At 37.5% G+C, this 26,259-nt stretch overlaps 1 protein-coding gene across 1 annotated transcript in view; it reads left to right on the top strand.

Moving 5' to 3' along the window:
- The window catches only part of PTPRD (protein tyrosine phosphatase receptor type D), a gene marked incomplete at its 5' end in the record, with an annotated part of 288,177 nt that overhangs the window by 243,426 nt on the left and 18,492 nt on the right, over positions 1 to 26,259 (top strand). The window contains 5 exons of the mRNA XM_081317525.1: positions 145 to 264; positions 937 to 1,091; positions 23,801 to 24,086; positions 24,308 to 24,486; positions 25,463 to 25,589. Of these exons, the coding sequence (XP_081173651.1) occupies positions 145 to 264; positions 937 to 1,091; positions 23,801 to 24,086; positions 24,308 to 24,486; positions 25,463 to 25,589 (867 nt within the window). The remainder of the gene's footprint in view (positions 1 to 144; positions 265 to 936; positions 1,092 to 23,800; positions 24,087 to 24,307; positions 24,487 to 25,462; positions 25,590 to 26,259) is intronic.

The raw sequence follows: 26,259 nt of genomic DNA, 5'->3' as shown, positions 1-26,259 counted from the left end.
GGGGGTCTTTTGGTTCTCTCCTGTCTCAACTTAGTGTATTCTTCTCTTTAGCTGGTTTCCATTTGTTTTCCACGCCTTTATAGTAATGTAACATTACTCGCTTTATTTTTCATTTTCCCCTCATACCTAATTTGCTTGTTGCAGGTTAAATGTGATCAGTATTGGCCAAGCAGAGGAACAGAAACATACGGATTGATTCAAGTCACATTGCTGGACACCATAGAATTGGCAACATATTGTGTTAGAACATTTGCCCTTTATAAGGTATGTTTGTGTTATGCAAGCACTGAGTATCTTTTGATGAAACAAGGTTGCTATTTAGGTTTTGGCAGTATCACAAGCAAGTCTTCAAATTTCTGCACAAAGAGGATTAAAGGTCTTTACACTGATGTTTAAAATGTGGACTTACAGAAAGAATGTGTAGGAGATAGATAATTCAGTTATTTTCAATAGCAAAATTCCTTGAAATAAACAGATGTTCTGGAGGTCTTTTGTCCAAATTTTCCACTGAAGAAAATGTCATAAAATTCTTGCTTTTTTAAAGCCATATTTACAACTGTGGAGCACTTCCACCATTAAATCTAAACACTATTGTAAAAAATTTTTACACATTCTTTTTTGTTCTCCTCTTGACAGTCACAGTACATGGCTTCTTTTTCTCCTATCATCCTTCCCCCCCCAAAAAAATAGACTAGCTTTTTGACCTTTTTCTTATATAAAATCATTTTTCATATCATAACTATAGACAAAAATACTGAATACTAATGCCATGCTTGTGCTAATTCTAATCAAATATTTAATTACTGCAATAAAAAAGCATAAAAATAAAAATTTTAGACTAACAGTAAATTTGTTTCACTTGATTTCATGATGATTGCATTCTGATGCATTATTTTGGCACTAAAAATAATTTACACTAAGGTTCTTATATGTTAGAATGGATCAAGCGAGAAGAGAGAAGTTAGACAATTCCAGTTCACTGCATGGCCAGATCATGGCGTTCCAGAACATCCAACACCATTCCTAGCTTTCTTACGTCGAGTTAAAACTTGTAATCCTCCTGATGCTGGACCAATGGTCGTTCACTGCAGGTAAGTGCAGATTTTGCATCAGCAACATTGCCAAAAATTATGAAGCTCTCATAAGCCAACATTTCACAGTTTAATATTCTAAATATTTTGGTACATTGCATTTCATTTATTTTTTCTCCTGTTATCTGGCAAATTTACTCATTACATATACAAGCCAGAATTGCAAAACAAAAACAGACATGCAGAATTGCAGAACAAAAACAGGTGGGATGTAATCCATGCATGTTCACTCTAGGAATCACTTAGAAACTTAGAGTAATTTCTAAAATGTTATTTTACGGATCGTAATCTTCTCCTAGCTGTCATGTAATGAGTGTTTTCTCTTATATATATGTTTGTAGATCTACATCAGGTTATAGAGGTATAGAGTCCACTCATGCAAAACTTTCACTAGGCATATTCTGGTTTTCTTATAGTCCTTTTTATAAAATACCCCTCCCTGCCACATCTCCATTCCTGAAGCAGCTTTTCAGATTTCTGACAAAAGTGATAAGATTACAGGAATGGCATCAGCATATGCAAGTATGCCTAATATCCTGAAGCAGATCCTGCTTGCTGCAGCATCTTTAAAAGGTTTATATGAGATATGATATGATATGATATGATATGATATGATGATATGATATGATATATGATATGATATGATATACAATATATGATGTGATATATGATTTCAAAAATATTTTTCCAAGAAAAAGGTGTTTATTCCAAGCTTTGATTTTTCAAAAACTATTTCAAGGCAACATATTTTAATTAATAACTTCCATAGCAGATAATGCGAATTCTTTAGATACAGTATAGTTTAATTACAGCAAAACATCTGGTAAAATATTCCTGACATTATTGTTCAGTCTGAGCTAGATGGCATAAGGTAGAAACATAGCTGGATCAAAAATGAATTAATTACTAAGAGTTAATATTGAGAAAATAGGATATATGTATATTTACCTTCAAAGAGAAGTCTGAAGAAAAAATAGGATGGCCGCCTTCAAATAATAAGAGGACTTACAATAGCTGATAGTTGAAACCAGTTCTTTAGCATCCTGAAATGCTGTACTTAGAGTAAGAAGGATGATCCCATTTATAATTAAAGAAATACTACTGATTCCCCTAATGAAAGGATCAGGAGAATCATTTATCTAGAAAGATGGTAGGGTCCCATTATTTGATAATTAATTTGACTAATAAATAATAAACAAATGAATAAGAGCATTAAATATACCACCAAACAAGCCACGCAACCAACACAAAGGAGCTCAACTATCTTTCTAACCCACATGCCTGGATTGAAGGGCTTTCCAAAAGGCCAACAGGAGCTTAATGGCAATTTTAACCAATATAAAAAGATACCCTGAAAATGGGCATTTAAGCTTGAGGGTTAAAGTAAAAAATCTACCAAAAATCTACTTCCCAGAGGGGAAACAGGTCTGAAAAGTGTAGTTCTCACCATTTTTTATTACCATATTTATCAGTACATGCTGCCTCCCATCTCAGCCACTGCAGCTCAAAAACATTATTCACTCCTGGTGTAACTGTTACACCACCACCTCTTCTGACCCCACAATATTTTTACTTACATTTCATTCATGGGGTTGCATACAAAGGCATATTTGTAGTGTTAAGGAGCATAGCAGGAATCCTGAGTATTAATATCACAAAAAGAATTATTTCAAACTTATGGATATGATTTTAAGAATGCAAAAAAAGTTTCTGACATATTTAAGAAAGTAAGAATGAAGAGTTACATCTGATATAGTAGCCAGTACTGAATGAATTGATTTCGTCATTGGCTACCCAGGCAAACTAAAACTCTAAAGGATATGTGAATGGCCTGCTATAATCTGTCCACTTAAAATGTTGATTGTGTAGTAAAATTGTGGCTCCAATTCAAAGAGTTAGTCATTCTTCAGTTCCATTTAAATCAATGGGATTGGATGATTGTGATTATCTTCTCCCATTGAGTACAAAGGGCTTTAAAGATATAACAAATTTTCTAATGATTGTGACCCATCACAAATTACAATGCCAAACCAAGAGTACAGAAGCAAAAGCAGCTGCAATCTGGCAATTGTCATATGGCCATTTCTTACAGGAAACCAAAATTTTAAAACAATGACATTAATTGCAGAACCCAGTATAATTGCATTTAAATTATTATGTTCCTCTTTGCTTACATCTGATCCAGGCATCTTCTCTTGGCTGCTCAAATGTGCTGATGAAGAGACTGGAGCAAGTCCCAGTGAGGAACATTTAGATATTTTTAGAGCAGAAAAATAAAGGAAATAAGGTGGCTATATTGGATATCTAACAAGCAGAATTTCAAGCGGCTGAAGATTAATAAAAAGGAAGCATTTTTCAAGTAGAGTAGTATTCACTTGTAGAATTACATTGAGGAGCTATAATGATGGTTGTGAGCACTGATTGTTCTAATGAGCAATCACATAATAAAAATGGAGACATACTCTTCTCAATGCCAATCCATGAGCAACATATGTGAGAAGGTGCTATTAGGATGCATGGCCTCCTTATGGTTTTCCAAACTCTGAAAACTATGTGGCCAAAATAGATGTTTTTATCTTTACAGAGAATTTTAATATTGCCAAAAAATACTTGAACATTCAGGTATTTTGCGTATCAACCAAACAGCTTTAATTACAAATTATTTTATAAATTTTGGCATTTCCAGTTAGTATAAGAACCATTTCCTCAGATTCTCAAATCTAAAAAAAATGAAAATATATCTTTTAAAAACAATGATAACAATGCAGTGGCCCAGGGTGACAAGCCACAATACTACTTTAAAATGGCATTTACACAATCTCAACTTTGCAAGGTTTTATTTAAAACAGAAAAATAAAATCCTGAAAGCAGTACAACTAAAAGTAGTAAATCTAGAGAAATGTTGGTGTTCTCATAGGAACTAATTTAGAAAGCATGACATGAGATTGCTCAAGGTTAAGATTGCTGGAATTTGCCATTTTGATTTTATTTTTTAAAATCACTGTTGATATCTTCCCAATATCCAGTTTGTTCTCTAATACTTGTGCTGATTGTAAACAGAATACACTATTTTTCCTAATACATCTGTTTCTATTTCTTCAGGTTTTAATTCTAAAATCTTGCTCATTCTTAACGTTTAGCTGTTCTGTAATGTGCTTCTCATTAGCTTTCCTTGATATCACATCCATCCATTCGCATGTTTCTGTTATAAATGTTTTTTTTCACATCTTACTTTCTGTTCTTGTCATTTTTTTATCATGATGCTCTTTTCTATTAAGGATTTCTTTGGCTTCTGCTCATTCAATTTAATATTTACTTTTCAATCTTTCTCACCTTTAAATTATTCATTTTTTTCCTTCTTATTTTTCAATCATTTTACATGCACTTCTCCTCATGCATTTCACCTTGTTCTGTTTTGTATCAGCTGTTTCTGTTGGGTTTTTTAAACAACTGTAGAATACCTTGATGCAGGCTACAGAGGCACAGAACAACAAATTTAGGTTCAGACTATCAAGAAACTTGTTCAGTGGGAATGAAATGTTTTATGTACAATTTTTTCCATGTTTGAAGATATGGGTTGTTCCTGTTAAAAATAGGAAAATTGATACCAAGAGAGCAATCAATGGCAACAGTGGGATCACATGGTTAGGACGCTGGGCTGACAATTGGCAGGCTCATTTTCAACACCTGATTGTTGCTGCTTCAGGTCCTGCCAACTTAGCAGTTCAAATGTGGGCAACCTTGAATATATAGATGGGTACCACTTCAGTGGGAATCTTAATGAGGACGTGAAAGGAGCCTCTAGGTAATGGTGATGTCATCACTAATCCTTTCAACCCGAAAGCACTTCAGTACTCCCAACTCAACCGTGGTAGTAGCAGGAGTAAATCCAGCATTTGGAGAAATATGATGATGATGATGTAAACAAAAAAGATGTGACAGCAGGAACTCTTTACCTTTGAGGATTCAACCTGATCATTGACTATGCAATATGAATGAATTATGGAAGAGAAGAGGAAGAATTAGATAAATGGGATACAAAGATATTGAAATTAAATAGATTTGAGCCCTACAGTGGAGTGTGCATTCTGTTGCAGATCCTATTTATTTTTCTTCATTCTGAAAGGTTGGACTGCACGATTTTCTTTCATCTTCATTTTGAAATATTAAAATCATTTTACAGAAGCTGGCGATGATCCGATACAAACATCTGTATATTTTTTTTGACATGCTGCATTTTCTACGGTCTTCATATAATGTCCTAACCCGTACAACGTAACCTGCAATTCAAACTGTGCTTACCAAGAAATAAACCATGCCATTTATTTCTAAAAAATGTTTAGAATCGCTGTGAATACTCTGTCTTTTTTTTTTTTTTTACAACTTGGGAATGGGCTGAATCAGAAACAGACCTTATCAGAATACTTCGTTACTGAAGGATGAAATGTAAAAAATATGGCTTTTAATCTTTCTATAATGGAAATATTTTACAACCTGAATGGCTTCCTGGCATTTTCTGATCACTGTTCCCAAAATTCTCAGCCTGCACACACTGGTCCCAGAGAGCATTACTATGTTCTGTAAATCCTACCGCATGCAGAAAGCAGTGATATTGAGTAAGACTGCACTACAATTTCTGTTTCATCAGATATGCAAATGGTTGAGGCTATATCTTTCAATAACACTTGCAAGCTATTCAGTAGAAATTGAATTTGCCTAATTACCATTCAGAAGATCCCTCAGGTTTTCTTGATGGTGAGATCTGTGCAGCCTAAAGTTATTCAGAAAAAAAATAATAATTGGTTTCTTGCTTGTTTGTTTGTTCAGTAAGAGACTAAATCAAACAAGTTGCTGAATTTTAAAGCAAAGACAGGTATAGTCCAGAATGTTATGGCTTAATGTCACATGTTTTTTGAGATGGGTGTGGAATCATTTTCAGTAGAGCAGTTTCTCCTTGTGCATCCTACACTGGCAGTAACAGTACTACTAGGATGGGGGCTGGGTTGTTGCTACTAATATCATGCTTTCTGGGCCACAGGTTAAATGGCCAATGCTTTCATTGGATTGCATCGATTCCGACACAGTGACATGCCGCTTGGTCATTCTAGTAATCCAGTATACCTTTGAAAACTATGAGTTAAGATAGCTTTCCCATTTCTGTCCCTCCAAGCTGCAAGCCCCTTTTCTGAGTTCATTGGGTGTCTGAGTGACCAATTAAAAGAAGGATCTTTTTCCTGCCTCTCTCTTTTTCCATAAAGTACCTTCACTTCTGCATCCATAGAAGAATTCCCTTCCTGAATTTTTTTTTGCAAGTCTTTGATTTCCTCTCATCTTTCCCTTTGCTGGTCTATATGCCTCCAGCAATTATGGTGTATTGCTCAGTGTGTGGCTGATTGGTTGTTTGACCAACAGTATAGCAGTTGGGTTAAGACACTGAGCTCATCGATCAGATGGTCGGCAGTTTGGCGGGTCGAATCCCGAGTGCTGCGTAATAGAGTGAGCGCCTGTTACTTGTCCCAGCTTCTGCCAACCTAGCAGTTCGAAAGCACGTAAAAATGCAAGTAGAAAAATAGGGACCACTATGGTGGGAAGGTAACAGCGTTCCGTGCACCTTTGGCATCTAGTCATGCCGGCCACATGACCATGGAGATGTCCTCGGACAAGCGCTGGCTCTTCGGCTTTGAAACGGAGATGAGCACCGGCCCCTAGAGTCGGAAACGACTAGCATGCATGTGCGGGGGAACCTTTACCTTTACCTTTATAGCAGTTGAAGAAAAGGGCTTTATGTTCCCAGACAAAGGAAGTCATGATCATCTTTCCCAACCCACTTTGAAGCTGCCTTGCATTTCAGAGAGACTGTCTAGGGCAGCATTTCTTAACCTCAATTACTTTAAAATGTGGACTTCCACTGCCATCCAACGTGCTCTAGCCACTCTACCCCAGTTTCCTTCTTTCTTTCAAGAAGGAAGGTCTGAATTGGGAATATAATCATGCCTGGCTGAACACGGTTACAATCTGTGTGGACTTGGGTTCCGTATCTAATCAAGAACCCTCATTGGGAAGGATTCACAAACCCTTGGGAAACAGTAGTCCATTCAGCCAACCATGGGTAGATGTCATTGCTTCAAACTGCACTGACACAGAGCATCCAGTAACGTGTTCACGTGCTTCTCCATCTTCCTGCTCTGAATACTTTTTTCTAACATCTGAAGACTTTGATGTTTGCACGAGATATATACTTTCTGATTTCTGAAAAATGGAATGGAAAAAGTAGAGAACTCTGGCTTGAGGAGGAGTTTCCTTCTAAACATAATTTTCTCCTGATTATTTTTCTGTGAACCAATGGTAAATTTAGTGAGCTTAGATAACACTATATTAAATGCCAACCCTGACTATTCTTAACCTTCTTTAACTTAACAATATCAATATCCTTATTGGCAGACATTTATCATGTCCTGTGAGACCTGTAATTTCCATTGACCTGCGCTGTGGTTTGGTTCATTATTTGATCAGCATTCTCAATGAATCATTTTATTCACATGTATTTAGTTAATTTTATTCCTCCCTGTGTTTATATATACATTATAAGGCAAAGGAAGCCTGACTGCTCACAGCTGAATCGAGTAAAAGAGCAATTATTTTCTATCAGAGCCAACAGCTGTCTATAATGGATTCTGAATTAGAATTATGAGCAAAGAAAAGAATCTAGCCATCTGCAGGAAATGTGAAAATATTTTTATAATCCTAGTAGCTGAGAACTGGGCAAGGGTATCCATGAGATTTCCCAGCTGTAGCTCAGTGAATTCTCAAATAGCCACAGACACAGAGAATATCAAAATATATAGTATGTTCTGTCTCAAGCCATGCACCCACAAATGCAGACAATTTATGGCATGTGGACATCCTTTGCTCCTTCCAGGGCCTCTCTGGTTCAGGATAGCCCTTCCAGTGAATAAGATGTAAGAAACTCCTCCCACATCTAAAATCTAGAATAATTCCACCTCATTTCCCATCCACCCAAACCAGTTGGGTAAGAAAACGCATAATACAAGGAATGGAGCAGCATCTCTTGAACAAGCAGTGACCAGTGAAATTGGATGTATCTTCACTGAAGTAGCAATTGCAGACAGCAGCCCACTGGGGTTTCCAACAAACTTTGTGGAAAACAACACCAAACCTCCCACAGCAATCTTCACAATCTCTTTCCTATGCACATTTCCATGTTTATAGGCAACCTTGATCAAATCTAACTGTTCCTTTAAGAGGAACTGGGCATCCTTGGCTATGGCTGATGGGGGGGCTGTCATACTGGAGATGAGATAAAGACTGTATCTATCTTCCTCCCTTCCTTGCCTTCTTTGTTAATTCTTAAGTCAATTTTAGTGTTAATATTTATTGTTATAATAAATTCTGTCTCCTTTTGAGAAAGTCAGGGACTCAATAAGCAGTAAAAGGAACTTTGGAAGACAGGATGCAGGTGTGATAACCACAGACTTCTTGAAATGAAGAATGCCAATGGAGGAATGTGAGTAAATTCTGTGAGGCACAATAGTTCAGTCTGAGAAGACACATCACATTGCAAATAGCATTTGAGTAAGGTGCCCATCTTCTCCAGCTATCCGTTTGCTTTTAGATCATGAAAGGTGCAAAGTCGCGTGGTCGCACAGAGAGACGGACACTTGAGCTGGGTAGTATTTCTTTTATTCGGATCAGGAATGAATCTGAGACAAAGGGGTTTACCTGGTGTTTCTTATACCTGCCCAGGTGAATGATGGCCAATAGAATTGAACCTGGGCTTCCCGCCAGTGCATGTGGCCAATAGGTTTAAACCCTGGCTTCCCGCCAGAGCTGACCCTGCCGGGGGCTGTCAAACTTGCTCCGTCCGGCTTTTCCCGCCTCAGCGGTTATCGCCTGGAGCTGTCCAGCCCCCTGCTGCGCTGGCATTTCCTGTGTATGCTAGCAGCATACACTACAAAAGGATTATAAATGAATACACAAATGTACAGTAATTAGGAAAGGGCTTCCCAAAACTTAAGATGTGCCTTCAAAGGCATTCTAGGACATTTCTGACATGGCACGCTGCTACATATTTGTCTAAAATACTGGAAAATATTTCCTTCATGAGCCTGCAGAATACTATAGGGTAATCACCCAAGCCAGAAGTCATAAGTGTGTATTTCAAATTTGCCAAATTGGATGTCAAAAGCAGTTAAATATTCATGACTCTTTCATTCAAATCAAAGTGTAAGCTCCATCCAAGTTCAATTGTAAAAATGCATGCCTTTTGAAGGCAAATGTGCAGATGTGAAATAAAAGGCCACAGATATTGTAATAGTTCCTAAAGGTTATATAATTCAAAAGTTTATAATCATGAACAATTCTCAAACAACAGCTTTTTCCCCCAAATAATATAGGTGCAGATGGTGGAAATGCAGAAGGAAGTATAAATCCTTTCTTCAAATTGCCTTTAAAGTAGCTGATTCTTGAATAAACCGATGATATTGCCATTTATCTGTGATCTAGACACTGGGTATTAAATTGATGATACAGTCACTGTCCAATAAGCAGGGTTTCTTCTTCCCCCAAAACATCAGCAAAATCTGTGTACTTTCCTGGCAAGGAATGAGGTTCAGGCAACAATGAAAAAAGGAAAAGAGTGGTGCTATTGAGAGGGGAAAGAAATTGACCCTTGTTTCCCCAGAAAGCTATAACCAGTTTATACCCAATACTATGGGACATTAAAAAAATTGTGATTTGAGTGGCAAGAATTCTGTATGATCATTTATTTTCAACTGCAGAAGAGTCACACGTGGCAAAATAGGGCTGACTTGAAGTGATTGCCTGTCAGTTGTCTCAGCTAGCAGAGTTTAATAACTGTGTGGGCAATTTGAACTGATGCAATGTATTTTTGTCTATGAAATTAACTGTTGCACCAGAGTCTATGTTTCAGAGTTCTGTTTCTATGTCTAAGAGATGCACAGGTAGGAGGGATAATAAAATAAGATGGCATCACTGGCCGGGCCCACATTCTGGGAAGGGAATCTGAAGTTTTCTCAAAGACAAGCCATGGCTAAGTGTTCTAGAAGTTACTTTGTCTACAGCAAAAGCCCAAACATTCTTCGTTCTTTTTCCACTGCAAACAAGAATCTCTTTATTTGCATGGAGTCTAAGGAAGTCATAGGGGCATGGGTAGGGGCAAAGAAAATGTGCAAAACCTCTTCTTCCAATTATTTCCTCTGCCTCAAGCTCCCCTAATCACCTATCCATTTACACACAATGCTAAAACAGTTCTTCCAAATTCTGTGGTGTGACTTATCTTACTTATTCATCCTTCAGTTCAATGTAAGTCCTTCCCAAAATTGGTTATTCTGCCATATAACTGGATTTTAAAAATATATTGCTGAAGCTTAATATATTGTTATAGTTTACCTTGACTTCCATGGAGTTAGGAGAGTAGAAGATGATTTGAGGAGGTTGTTGGGGTTTAGCTGAATTTCAGTTGGGGCAGTTTCTCCGTTGAGTTATTTTGGATCAAAGTCCAAGGTGACAGGAAGAACAGCAGCAGAGTGGCTAGTGAAGATCAGAGCTGCAGATCAGTCTAGCTGGACAGCTGGATCATGGAGTGGTGGTTGGCCCCAGAGTTCAGCTGGTTCTTCACCTTGAAGAACTGCCACAAATTGTGTTGGGAGCTGGCAGCGTGGCAGTTAATTTCAGTATCATCACCGGCTGGAGATGTTTGACCTTGGGCAGGAGTAGCATCAGCTTTATGAAGAAGCAGTGGCAGTGCCAAAGAAATCATTTGCCCTCCATTTTCTCTTTCTTCCTGCTGGTGGTTACAGTGATGGAATGGTGATTGTTCTGGCTAGATTGATGCCACTATGGTGGCAAGACAACCTTTGCTATGGCGGAAGGCTTGAACTTCCAGGAGTGAAACAAAAACAGGTTGCATATTCTTTGAGGAAAAGAAAGCCTTTTCTGCAACTGCTTTTCAACTACTCGGCATAGCAGCCATCTTTGTCATCCCCTCTGTTCTGTTCTCTAAATTCAGGCCTTTAGTTTATACACTGTGGACTCTAGAGGGCTGGACAAAAGGATAGGAGATTTAAGTTTAGATGATTTTGGAAAGAAAAAGCGAGGTAGAACAGGAAACGCTTATCCCTCTTTAATGAGGGATCAAAGGTGCAGGTTGGGAACATCTAGCTTGGTTGAGAACTGAGGATTATTTTTTCTCTCTTCCTCCAATGGGAGGTAGATAGGATTCATTAGTTTGAGGGCTGAATAATTGACAGAAGCACCTAGATATTGGAGTTGCTGTCTGTTTTCTGCTTTCCATCAGTTATAGCAGGGAAGTTTTGATGGAGCCTTTATCACCTGGAGGGGAGAGCTCAAGATCAGAGGGCCTGGATATTGGGAGAGAATTTAGGAATATCAGCATGCTCATGGTCATAGGCAGATAAGGTAAGAAGCAAGAATGGACTGCTTTCAGAGTTATATAGTTATATTAGCATTTTGTTGCATTTCTTTACTCAGCTGCAAGTTTTAGTCTTCAGAGTTTCAATGGCGTCAATTTCTAGCTGCTGCTACAGATCAACCTATAATTAATTCCACCTCATCAATGATCTAATTTTGATGAGAAAGCTAACTAGGATGCATTACTTAAACCTGGGTCCAAAGGTGCGGGTGGGGGCAGGATGTACGTCTCAGAAATGTATCCTTGCTGGGTTTTAAATGTGGCAGCAGCCATGACAGGGATAGGACATGTTTGTTATCATCCAGAAATGATCACTCTACTCTAGCTCTGTATGTCTTTTCCCTTACTGTGGGAAGAAAGTATCAATTCAGTTGGTTCACTCCAACCACTGATGGGTCTAGTTGGATTTCAGAGGATACTTGGGGCTATTCCTGAAGCTTTGTTTAAAGCTTAGCTATTGCCTAGAATGCATGAGGGGTTACAGTCATGAGTCAGACTGTGCCTGAGTGGACTTACCTATGTTGAGTTTCACCTGGTTAGCCTTGAGGAAATGGGCAAGGTCCTTGTAGCAGTGAGCTCTGCCACCTTCTTTTAGACTCAGGTCTCTCCTTGATGGTCAAGGTTGTCTGGGAGGTAGCACATAGTTGGGTCCAAGTGGTGGTGAGTGCTTCCCCGGTTTGACCTGCTTTCAAGGGAGCAATAGCCTGTCCCCTCCTCAAGGAGACACCCTTGGACCCAGCCAGCTGGGTAACTTTGAGCCAGTCACTCTCTCTCACCTACAACACAGAGTTGTTGTTGTGGGAAAATGGGAGGCAGGAGTATTAGGAATGTTCAACACCTCAAGTTGACATATATTTTAGAAAGAGTTATTGAGAAGATAGTCATTGCACATTCAGGGGATTATTTGAATTCCTTTCACTTGGGTTTCAGGGCAGGTTGTAAGAGACAGTAGTGGTTGCATTTGTGGATAATCTTTGAGGGACTTGAGATGGGAGTGGTACATTTGTTCTTGCCCTTATAGATATCCCAGCAGCTTTCAATATCATTGACCATGGTATCTTACTGAACCACTCCCAGCTCAGGTAAACCTTGTCCCATGAACCTAATTGTTTCGTGGGAATATTGTGCAGGTTTGCTGTTTGCCTATCCACCTGTTGTTGATGCTGTCATAATCCCTTGTCAACTTGTTCTGAAAACAACTAAGTATCTTGAGGACCTATTATCATACTCCAGGTCTAGAAGACAAGATACCTCTCTAAAGAGAGAGTAGTCAAGAAGTGACTACTACATTCCAGGAGGGTTCTTGATTATTGTAGAGTACAATAACGTAATTTCAAAAACCTGGCAGAGTTTATACCTAACAAAAACAAGCCAGGGTTCTTTCTTATTTCTTAGGAGTGAGTACTCATTTAAATTCTCCTTTTAACAAGTTATTCATTCATTCCACATTCCTAAGGCCAAATCCTTTGCAAGAGTACGTAAAAGTAGATACCAACTTTGTCTTGTCCACTGACCAGTGGTGGGATTCAGCAGGTTTGCACTACTTCGGCAGAACCAGTAGCTAATTTTTTGTTGCCCAGGCCCAGAATGGACTTCCAGAAACAGCATCGACATAAGATAACCGGTTGTCCACATATTTGAATCCCACCACTGCCACTGACCCCAGTTTTCTTATTTATTCATATGCATGCATGTCGTTCCTAGAATATTTTTTGCATATACAAAAAATATACAGAGTGCATTCACATATACATGTAGTAAGATTTTGCCATTTCATGGTTGTTGGCACCACAAGCATCTCAAGAAATCAGAAAGTAGGTCAATGTGAATTTTAAAAAAAGGCTGAACAGTAACATTAGGGATTATTAGTAATGTATCTTGTGCACATATTGATGAAATACAAAGGATTTAATATACAACAACTAATTTTCAACTTGCTGTCACTAAGGGACATAGTCATAAAGCATAATACAAGGTCATATCACTTAGTGATGGCAGTTCTACTGTCCCAGTTGCCATTAAGTGAAGGATCTAAACTTCTGACTTCATGCTGGCTTCTCTATTGATTTTGCTTTTGGAAAGCTGGCAAGGAAAGTTGGAAAATATGATCACATGATTGTGGTTCAGTACCACATCATAACTCTAAGCTGAGTAGCTGGATCACAATCGCGTGACCACAGGGACATTGCAATGGCTAGAATTCCGAGTAACATGTATGTATGTATGTTCCTTCATTTAGCACCATCGGAACTTGGGACAATCTGACTGAATTGCGATGAGACCTGAGCACTACCTGTATATGTCAGTTGATCATAAAGATTCCTCATCCCCACTGATAACCTTTTAAATTTTAAAAAAATAATTCACATAAAATCAACTATAATCTCCTGTAGTGCATGCTTAAGAATAAAAAGTCATCTTAATAAATGCAAAAGTTTAGTTTAAAGGTTTATTTCTCAGCTTGATCACATGCATGTATGCAAGTAAAATAACATTGTAAAATACTAATTATTTAGTATTATTCAGGTATTTTGATTCTTAGTTTCTAATTTCACTATGTTCTAATTAGCTATGCAAAGTCTTTTGCTTCTCAACCTGAATAATGCCTTTCCTTTTTGCTCTCTTCTTAAATCTGTAAATAGCTACTAATGATAATCAGTTGCTTAGAGAAGATTGTGCCTCCGTGCTGCTCAATTCCTTTGTAGATTAGAACTGAAGTTTAGAATGCATGAAAATTACCATCTTTTCCATAAAAATACACCTTGCTTAGGTGATTTTATAACCATTTTAATATATATATATATATATATATATATATATATATATATATATATATATATATATATATATATATATATATATATATATATATATATATATATATATATATATATATACACACACAGAGAGAGAGAGAGAGATGGGTATTGTCAGTATATTTACCCCTTAGTAATGGATAAGCTCATCCAGCAATAAATTATTCATTATGTTATAATATAATATTAAATAATCTATATTACTCTCATTGATTATGTTGATTAGGACAATTGAGAAACTCTCAAAAGGTAACATTTGTCAGGCATCCTTAAAATCAGGTCAAATAAACAAAAGTGTTATTCCATAAATCAATTGGATCTTACTCCTCAAAGACTTGGAACTACAGAAGTGAAAAGCAATAATAAGTGTAATCTCATCAACTGTATGTGAATATTATGAGTTGGGGAGAGCTCTGCTGAAAATTTTGTAAGTATACATGGCAGTGAAGGAACCTGCTGTTTAGACTGTTCACATTTGGTAGTAGGTACAATTATTTCCTCTGAAGTATTTAGTATACAGAGTGCAAGCATTAGCATTCCTTTGTGGAGATATTCTGAAAAGCAGTAATTAAAGCACATGGCCAACCCCAACAGTCATCTAGAATCACAAGACGGTTGCCAAATAAATTTAATATATTTTTCTAATATAATATATCTCCTGCTACTTTATCCAATTTAATTTACAGTATGGAAATATTCTGTGTCATGTAATATCTATTTTGTATTGATATAACGACAGCAGTGCAACCTATTCTTCATATTATTTAATGTAGCATTAAATAAACAAGAAACAACTCATCATTTCATCTTTCATTGCAGTTCAGTCTAATTTGGTCTTTTCTTCCCCACTATTAAGAGTACAATTCCTTTAGCTTTTTGTCATAGGATATTCAGTTTCACACTCCACTGCTTTCATCTGAACCCTTTCCTTTTTCATCAATATAATGAAAGGAATAATGCTTTTATTTCACTTATTGGAAGAATAATTATATTAAAAATATATAGTGCTCTGGTTTTATAATAGCAAAATCCGTACAAATACTTGAAATAAACACACACCAGTAGAAGCAAAATACACCAAGCTTATCCCTTTGTTTCCTCAGACTTTTTTTGTCATTCACCTGTTGTCATTGCAAGTATTACAGATTTATTTACAAACATTCATTATCTTTCTGTTTGCATTAATGTGTGCAACATAGAACAGAACTAAATTGTTGCTCCATAGCAGGTGCAAGGCAACATAAATCCATTGATTTCATTCAGGTAAATGAAAATCCATCGCAAAAACCTTTAACAGAATATTTTGCTCCTAATACACTGCAAATGGCTCCCAGCAGTCCGCTAGTGTCACAAATGTCTTAATTGTTTATGCTTATCTACCAGAAATACAGATGGAACCAATCTACAGTGGTTAGTGGATGGCATGACATTGATTCCTCTCTATCAATTAAGTTCCAATCTTCATTCTCCCACTGTTTATAGTATGGTAGCTAACCAGGTACAGATCTAATCCATTGTAAGGATGGGGAGATACCTGGGTATTCCCCCAGTGCAATCATTTCATTGATGGAAGATGTACAGGTAATGCATACTGTCTCTTGAATATGAGAAGCGGTTTAACAATTGGGTGCTCTTCCCAAAGAACTGTTTAAGAAGCAAAGAAGACTCAACGGGCAGAAGCTTGTTAGAGAGAGACCCAATCTGGAAATAAGGAAGAATTTCCTGACAATGAGAACAATTAATCAATGGAATAGTTGTGTATGCTCCATTGCTGGAGGCTTTCAAGGAAAGATTTGTTCAGGATCATATAAGGGTTCCTGCCTTGGGCAGGGGTTGGACTAGAAGACCTCTAAGGTTCCCTTCTAGCCCTATGAAAGCCAGGTTGCGTTCATAGTGATCTTGTTGTTATCTTAAACTGAAAAAGCATGATAATTAATTCCGCTAACTAACCCTAAAAAGAACAGCTAGGTATAGCTAATTTAGGATCTCCATTGGAATATACCCTCCATTTGCTTGGCTCTATATTTGGTTTGCTTTGTTTTGTTTTTCTCATTTTAAAATCACAATAATCTCTGTTGCGCTGAACTGTTTTGGCAGTATCGTTTAATTAGTCCTATAAACATTTTCATAAATCCAATACCTTTTTACCAGTTTCTTTCTCTTTCATTTTTTTGCCACAGTTGCTTTATGTACTTACACCTCATAAATGCCAGAGTCAGTGTATTCAAAACTGCAATATTCAATCAAATTATCCCTTGATATATGTCAAAAATGTTCTAAATGGTTTTGGCCCATATTTTAATATCTTTGCTCTTCCAGATAAATGGCCTGTGAAATCTAGTAATTACAATGACTTCCCTTGCCAGATCACTGAAATATCAGAGAAGGGTCGGCATTATAACGACAACAAATTAATCAGAAAACTCCATCTCCATGCACATTTGCACAATGGCTTCAATATGGAATGCCCCCCAAGTGTCTCTTAATGTTCTTTTTCTGCACACTGTTGTTCTATTTCATCATGGGATATTAAACATATTTCAGCTCATAGGCCAGCCTTGGATGTGTTTGCAGATATTGAAAACAAATGTTGGAACTGGATGAGTGATAATATTGAAGCAATAACTATGTCCTAGTAGGCATACTTGGTTGATGGTTTGCATAGGGGTTTTTTTGGTACAAACTTTGAAATTTCTACTCCTAATATAAATTGAAGGATTTCCTCCCCCCTCGCTGTTGAAGTTTGGAAACAATTTTGGGTCAGTAAAATAAATTAAGGGAAGGCATTACATAATCTAAAATTAATGACCAAAATACCATATTGAAGAGTTCCCTTTGTTCGAATAAAAAGGAATTGAAATCGGCAGCATCATGCATTTCCATAATCCTGAGCTATTTCCAAAAGTAATAAAATGTGCATTATAAGGGACAGAATGAATTTTTTTGTGATTCATAGGACTTTTAATTAGACAGTGAAGAATTATGAGAAATACAAAATGTTTCCAACTAAAGTTAACAAATTACATAGTTTTAAAAGCTGCTACTTCTATTTCTTTTAAAATCCTTATACATAACTCTAGTTATAAATGAGCAAGAAAAAATGGGCCCATACAGAGAGAATTATTCCTCTAATTGTTACTTGCTTTCTGATTGCATTAGTACTAATAATCCAGATTGTAAGAAAATGTGGTTGTTTTCCATGGAAAATATAAAAAGGTAAAGGTAAAGGTTCCCCCGCACATGCGTGCTAGTTGTTTCTGACTCTAGGGGCCGGTGCGCATCTCCGTTTCAAAACCAAAGAGCCAGCGCTTCTCCGAGGATGTCTCCGTGGTCATGTGGCCGGCATGACTAGATACCAAAGGCGCACAGAATGCTGTTACCTTCCCACCGTAGTGGTCTCTATTTTTCTACTTGCATTTTTATGTGCTTTCGAAAATATAGCAGTTGTTAAATACTCTTAAAAGTGTAATCAGTATCTTTTTAAAAAGATTTCATGTATGTTAATTAAATATTGGCCATGGATTATTTTCTTCATTTTCTTCCAAAGTTTTCAAATATAAATGCCACAAACTTAGTTGCTTTGGATTTTTTTCTATTACTTTTGAAGATTTTTGTTTAAATCTTTCTCTTTAATACTTGGCAACCAGGACAAGTAAAGAGTGAGATAACAAAGAGATGGTCTTATCAGCTGTTCTGCTTCTGTTAGCTTTTTGGCTGCCTTCTATAGAAATGGGAAGAAGGAGAAAAATTTGACTGTTTTGTCATTATTATCATGCAAGAATCTCTGTTCCTAAAGATGAACATCCCTTTTCTATATTACAGGGAACAAATCCTTCAGTTTGTTCCTTTAAATCATGTATACCCTGTCAGTGCTGGTGGATGGAAAATAAATAACTTAAGAAGCTAGATGAATGAAAGCTAACTGAAAAGGGGTTTCTGTGCCTAGCTATTCTATTTGAACCCGCACAAAAAGAGAAATATGGCTAATTAATCCCCACATTTAATTGAGTTAATAACCAGTAATTATTGTTTGATGCCACTTCTGATGATGAAATCTAAGCATTTAGAGCTTTTTTTATGGTTTGGAATGATTTCTCTAATAAGTAATTAATTGAAACTGATTGTGTTAGATTTCTAGGTTCTAGAAATGAGTCACAGATATTTATATTTATATTTATTTTTTATACTTTTTGTCCCACCTTTACTACTTTTAAGTAACACAATGTGGCAAACATACATAATACTCCTCCTTCCTATTTTCTCCACATCTATAACCTCTCAGCTTGGACTGAGAGAGAGAGTGACTGGCCAGATGGGTGAAGTCATCCATCTAGCTTCCATGCATAAGGTGGTACTAGAACTCCCAGTCTCCTGGTTTCTTGGTCAGAACTTTAACTGTTATACCCAATCTGCTCTATATAAAATAATCTATATTATATATTTTTTTAAAAAAGATGCTTCAATGGTGCCTTTTAAGCAGGCTGTTTTTAATGAGAAAAAATGATAATAGAATAGAATAATATTCCTGATCATAAGAATATTTTCATCCTCAGGGAAAGTAACTTCCAATAGTGAATGAATGAAGTATCTCAAAAATGATGTGGTCTTTTTCCCCAGCCTACCCATTATGCCTAAGAAATAAAATCCCAGGCAAGAAAGTTGTTGTTTATATACAGCAGCTCTCCAGGGAATAAAATAAAGCTATTTATCCTATAAATATTCCAGCTTCAGTACAATGATTGTTTTTCTTCACAATCTGTTGGTGAGAGCTTCATAAAGCTGCATCTATGAAAAAATATTTGTACTAGAGGCCAGGTATATAATATTGCTCTTGAGATTTAGTTCCGAGTGTGGTTGATAATAATGATTGTGGCATAGAAAAATATTGATAGTATGCATCTCTTCTTTCAATTTCTCTAATATTTATTTAGAAAGCAAATTATAATAAAATCTGTAATGGAGATTCTCAGTCATCCAAGTCATGGTTGTCCCAAAGGTGCTCTCTCAAAAGGCAACTGGACCTTCTCCATTCCTCCACCCAAGAAGCTTCCCCAGTTCAGGCTTCTTCAATTCGAACTGAAGAAGCTTCTGGGATGAGAAGCAAAATGTCCTAAAGTAAAAAAGAAGTGTCCCTTTGGGACACTTAATGGAACAGAACAGAATAACAGAGTTGGAAGGTGATCTTGGAGGTCTTTTAGTCCATCCCCCTGGTCAGGCAGGAAACCCTATACTGTTTCAGACAAATGGTTGTCCAAACTCTTCTTAAAAACTTCAAGTGTTGGAGCATTCCATCTTCTGTTCCACTGATTAATTGTTCTAACTGTCAGGAAATTTCTCCTTAATTCTAGGTTTCCATCCATTGCTTCTTGTCCTGCCTTCAGGTCTTTTGGAGAATAGCTTGATTCCCTCTTCTTTGTGGCAACCCCTGAAATATTGGAACATTGCTGTTATGTCACCCTAGTCCTTCTTTTCATTAAACTAAAGGTAAAGGTAAAGGTTCCCCCGCACATGCGTGCTAGTCGTTTCCAACTCTAGGGGCCGGTGCTCATCTCCGTTTCAAAGCCAAAGAACCAGCGCTTGTCCGAGGACGTCTCTGTGGTCATGTGGCCGGCATGACTAGACACCAAAGGCGCACGGAACGCTGTTACCTTCCCACCGTAGTGGTCCCTATTTTTCTACTTGCATTTTTACGTGCTTTTGAACTGCTAGATTGGCAGAAGCTGGAACGAGTAACAGGCATTCACTCTGTTACACAGCACTCAGGATTTGACCCGCCAAACTGCCGACCATCATCAACAAGCTCGGCGTCTTAACCCACTGAGCCACCGCGTCCCTTTTCCCCCCCATTAAACTAGACATACCCAATTCCAGCAACTATTCTTGATATGTTTTAGCCTCTAGTTCTCTGATCATCTTTGTTGCTCTTCTCTGCACTTTTCTAGAATCTCAACATCCTTTTTACATTGTGGTGACCAAAACTGGATGCAGTTTTCCAACTGTGGTTTTACCAAGGCATTATAAAGTGGCATTAACACTTCATGTGATCTTGATTCTATCCCTCTGTTAAGGCAGCCTAAAACTGTTGACTTTTTTGGCAGGTGCAGCACACTGCTGGCTCATGTTTAAGTGATTGTTCACTAGAACTCCAAGATCCCTCTCACAGTTACTACTATTGAGCCAGGTACCACCTATACCAGGGGTAGGCAACCTTGGCTCTTTTATGACTCGTGGACTTCAACTCCCAGAATTCCTGAGCCAGCTATGCTCAGCTATGCATTTGGATTTTCCCCCTAAATGTAGTATTTTTTTCACCATTGAATTTCATTTTGTTAGATAGGGCCCAATGGTTTTTTTTAATTGAAAAGTTTTATAAAAATTACAATATTATCCCCCCCAACCCACCCTTGACCCCCCTCCCCACTTCCCAGAGCTGATTACAGGGTTACAAATATATAATAATCATAATCTATCTAACATTAACCAACTATATAAATAACCAAAGATAGGGCCCAATGTTCAAGCCTGTTAAGATCCTTCTGTATCTTAAGCCTATCTTCTAAAGCGTTGGCTATTCCTGACAGCTTGGTATTATTTGCAAATTTGATGAGTTCCCAATCTATTCCCTCATCCAAATGATTGATGAAGATGTTGAAGAGTACTGAGCCTAAAATAGAGCCCTGGGGTACCCCATCGCATACTTCCCTCCATGTAGATGCAGTTACATTGAGGACTACATGTTGAGTGTGATTGGTCAGCCAGTTACAAATCCATCTGGTGGAGATGCTATTTAACCCACATTTTTCTACCTTATCAAGTAGTAGGTTGTGGTCTACTTTATCAAATGTCTTACTGGAGTCCAAGTAAATAATATCCATTATTTACATTCCTCTGGTCCACTAATTTCTCACTTGGTCAAAGAATGCAATAAGATTTGTGTGGCATGATCTGTTTTTGACAAACCCATGTTGGCTTTTAGTAATGACTTTGTTTGCCTCTAGGTGTTCGCTGATTTGTTGCTTGATTATCTTTTTCTAGAATCGTTCCAGGTATTTAGGTCAGGCTGATAGGTCTGTAGTTTCCTGGATCTCTTTTCCCCCTTTTTTTGAAGATGGGAACTACATCAGCTCTTTTCCAGTCATCTGGTAGTTGCCTGGTGCTCCAGGATCTTTGATAAATATAGTTCAGAGGTTTTGAGATCACATCTGCCAATTCCTTCAGAACCTTGGGGTGTAATCCATCTGGTCCTGGTGATTTGAACTCATCTAAGGTGGACAGGTGCTCACTTACCATTTTTTGCCTATAGATAATTAAGGGTTAATTATTTTTTATGGATGCAGGGCATTAATAAAAATATGCTCACTATTAGGCAGAAAACAGAACAGTGTCCAGCATCAAACAAGACCTATTGGTAAGATATACGAAAAAGAGTACACAATAAAAACCTTTTAGTCATATAGTTGAACAATTTTTTGTGGCATTCATATGAAAGTCCCCAGTGACTTTCATTTTCAGTTACAGAATCTTTGTTAAGATCTGCAGTTTCCAAACAGTTTGATGGCCACAGGAAGTGATTTCTTCCTATTGTTTCAGAACCAGAAGAGGTTTCCTAAGCCGTGAAATGTATCATATTTGGCATGTTTTCCCTAAAACATTGTTATATATTATTAGTTTATTTCTAAACTGCAATTTTACTGAGATAAGTTCCTGGACTGGAACCTGGAACCATTAAAACTTCAACTAGCAGTTCAGGAAAATGGCTAATAAGAGTGATTATGTAACACTGTAACACTTGAGTTGGACTAAACAAAAACAGTTCATGCAGCTAAAACAATGCAAAACATATTCACTGCCTGGTCACATATTCAGGTGATATCTCTCATACAATATAAGCAGTGTGGTCACCTAGCGGTAGAGCTCTCAGCTCACAATCAGGAAGCTGTAAATTCAATCGTAGGTAGTGGCAGATATTTCTCTCTGGGCGTAAAGAGAAAATATGTGCTGCGAATTCTGCGTAGGCGTTTGGAAGGGCATCCGGCCAGTGAACGCTCAGCCCCAACTCCACCCTGGTGCAAGAGATTACCGACTCGTTAAAAGGGAAAAAAATCTCATATAACTTTACGCGGTATAATTACAAGCCTAACGTATGATGTCTTCTTGGGAAATCCATTATAAAAAATCACACTCCAGGTTTTGCTTCATGATTTCTCAGTGTGACGTGGGAAGGAGTGGCAGACGTACTGCCGTTAGAAAAATGGCATGGCAACTGCTTCCCTCTGGTGAGATTGCATTGCATTTCATTCATCTGATAATTCAAGTGAATATTGAAATCTTGTGTTCTGTTCAGGGTGTGTGCCTAAAGTTGTGGGAAACTAGAAGCGATTCCAGGATATTGCTGGGCTGTGCTTACAGAGGGTTGTTCCACCTTCTGCCTGTTTCATCTGCCTAGCAGTTCCCCCCCCCCCCACTCCTCTCATCACTAATCTCAGAGCAAGAGCCTGGGTGGAGCAGTGGGCTAATGCCTCCTTAAGTAACACCAGCTGCCTGCAATTAGTGCAGGTTCGCATCCCACCAGGCTCAAGGTTGACTCAGCCTTCCATCCTTCCGAGGTAGGTAAAATGAGGACCCAGATTGTTGGGGGCAATTAAGCTGACTTTGTAATAATGCCGCTTGGGGGGTGTATGAAAGCCCTAATAAGCAGGCATATACATAGAATGAAGGCTACTGCTAAGCTTGTAAGCCGCCCTGAGCCTTCGGAGAAGGGCGGGATATAAATGGAATAAAAATAAAAATAAAATAAATAAAATATTGGGGAGAGAGTAGAGGTGATCTTCATTTAATTATCACAATGGCAACTGGCAATTCATTTGTTAAGCAAAGCTCTTCCTAAGAGCCATCACGATGATGCTTCTGTCCTTAGTTTAGCTTTGCTTTATCAACTTGTGAAAGTCATTGGTCATAAAGTTAATTTTTCATCACTGTTGTAACTGTAAATGGTTGCTACATGAGGCAGTGGCTAAACGAGGATTACCTGCACTTGCATTTCAATGAGGACTTTATTCATGATCATGGGAAGTCCAGTCAAGAATCCTCGGTAGGTGTTTCTACCCCCCCCCCCAGATTTCAGGTGGAACAGGTAGAATCCAGGGACAATATCAGTTGTGTGCACAATGCAAATGCTTGATCAGGTCTGGGAAGAATGAGCATCTTATAATGAGAAACTCCTCTCCAGATTTTTGAAGTGACTGGAACGGACATCTTAAATTATAGTTCTGCTGCTGAACTGCCATGTTGCTGGTGGTGGTTCTGGCGATGCTGGTAGTGGTTGCCATGACAATATGACAAGATATATCATGAATTGAAATATTCTCAGTCTTTATATGCCTTTTTTAAGTTGGTTTCTTTCTCTTTTTTTTTTATTCCAGTGCTGGAGTTGGCAGGACCGGCTGTTTCATTGTAATAGATGCCATGCTAGAGAGAATAAAACATGAAAAAACTGTAGATATTTATGGCCATGTAACTCTAATGAGAGCCCAGAGAAATTACATGGTTCAAACAGAGGACCAATACATTTTTATCCATGATGCGCTGCTTGAAGCAGTGACTTGTGGAAATACCGAAGTGCCAGCCAGAAACCTGTATGCATATATTCAGAAGCTGACACAGATAGAAGCAGGAGAGAATGTCACAGGAATGGAGTTGGAATTTAAGGTATTTTGTCTCCACATTTTTATAGTGATGCGTTTTGCATTGGAAAAAATCAGCAGTAAACTGTTCTACGATTAAAGCAGCTGCTTTTATAAATTTAACCAGAAGATCTCGTTTGTTATCTGGTGGAATGCCATACGGAACCTGTTCTAATATGTAGTTATAAAAAAGTCCCATTTTTTTAAAATCAAAAGCAATTCCAAAGTCGTCTTTGTCTCTTGCAGCGGCTTTCCAGCTCTAAAGCTCATACTTCAAGATTTATCAGTGCCAATCTTCCATGTAATAAATTTAAAAATCGCCTTGTTAATATTATGCCATATGAATCCACAAGGATATGTTTGCAACCTATCAGAGGAGTAGAGGGCTCTGACTATATCAATGCCAGTTTTATCGATGGATACAGGTACAGAACCAGTTCTTTGATATAAAAAAGTACTAGTTACATGTGTTGAGGTGGTCATGAATATAGTTTGCCATTATGCAAGTGTCATTTTGGCTGTCTTCATATTCTTATGGTAATCTGTCCAGCAATACAGTTCTTTTCCCTAACTTTCCACAGTGCCTAATGTCTAACCACATAGAAGACGCTCATATTGCTGTTGTTTGTTTTGCTAGCCCATGTCTCTTTCTGAGAATCATAGCAATAGACTATGGATTTTCCTGTAATTATACATAGCAATAAACTATGGATTTTCCTGTAATTATACATATAATCTATCGACATTTCATCTAACTCAGATCCCAATTCCAGAATTGTTCCTATAAAACAGAAAGCAGATGACTTAAGGATAATTCATTAGAGGGTCATCAAAGATATTACGTAACTATTGATTATATGGATCAAATGGTGTGGATAATAAAGTTCTGTTGTAGAGAAAACTATGTCCATTTGTCTTAGCCATCTTAAAAATATAAACTAACCTGTTCTGTTCCCATCTTTGTGATCTGATTTAAGAACTTTTGCTATAGTTCTTGAATCACTGAAAGAGTTAAAAAAGAATTGCTTTGGAGCTATAAGTCATAAGCTCAATAGACTGTGTGACAGTCAGCCTTCAGTGTAAAAATGGAACTGTACCACTAAGTGTTTCCTAAGTGCTTTTTGTGACACACAAAATCGAGCTATTAGAGTTGCATTAAATTTTAAATAAGATAAAGACGTAAATCACAATATTAACAGAACAATTGCCTACACAAACTTCCTAAAATAAAATAACTATATGGTTTGATTAAATAACATTTAATATGTTTTAATATCCTTACAATTAATAATTTGCAGCCGTATGTTTGTTAGAATGATGTTTCAGTCGAATGTTTATATGCAGCAAGAGAGCCTGCTGTCTTTTGATTGAGAAATACTAATTTTTGCATTTTACATTTAGGCAGCAAAAAGCCTATGTAGCCACACAGGGTCCTTTGGCAGAAACAACAGAAGATTTCTGGAGAATGCTTTGGGAGCACAATTCAACCATTGTAGTCATGCTTACTAAGCTGCGAGAAATGGGCAGAGTAAGTTTTTACCTTTTTTTAACATTCTAGAAAAAGAATGTCAAAAATTATATTAATATAGGAAGAACAAGCAATTCTCCCAGCTACTTCTATTGGATCGGTTTCTATTAAAGTAATTGTTAATTAGAAAACCCATGGTGGCACAGTGGTTAGGATGCAGTATTGCAAGCTAATTCTGCTGATTGGAAGAATTCGGTTCTGACCAGCTCAAAGTTGACTCAGCCTTCCATCCTTCCGAGGTCGGTAAAATGAGGAGCCAGATTGTTGGGGGCAATACGCTGACTCTGTAAACCGTTTAGAGAGCGCTGTAAAGCACCATGAAGCAGTATATCAGTCTAAGTGCTATTGCTAATTTTTATTTTTATTTATTTTATTTGTTGAATTTATATACCGCCCTATTCCCGATGGACTCAGGGCGGTTCACAGGGCAATTAAAACAATACAAAAAAGAATAAAATAGAATTAAATTAGTAAAGCCCACAATTCCTAATAACAATAAAAATTAAAACTTTAAAATTTATTTCATATAATTTAATTAAATACTTTAAAATTTAAAATCCCTCAGTCCAGGCCAGACAATTCAAACAACCAGGTTTTTAAGTCCCGGCGAAAAGAGCGAAGGTCGGGGGCAGTCCGGAGCTTCATAGGCAGTTCGTTCCAAAGGGCGGGC

This window comes from Vipera berus (assembly GCF_964194415.1).
Source record: "Vipera berus genome assembly, chromosome: 2".
NCBI classification, from domain to species: Eukaryota; Metazoa; Chordata; class Lepidosauria; order Squamata; family Viperidae; genus Vipera; species Vipera berus.
This window is presented reverse-complemented; position numbering and strand designations above follow the sequence as displayed.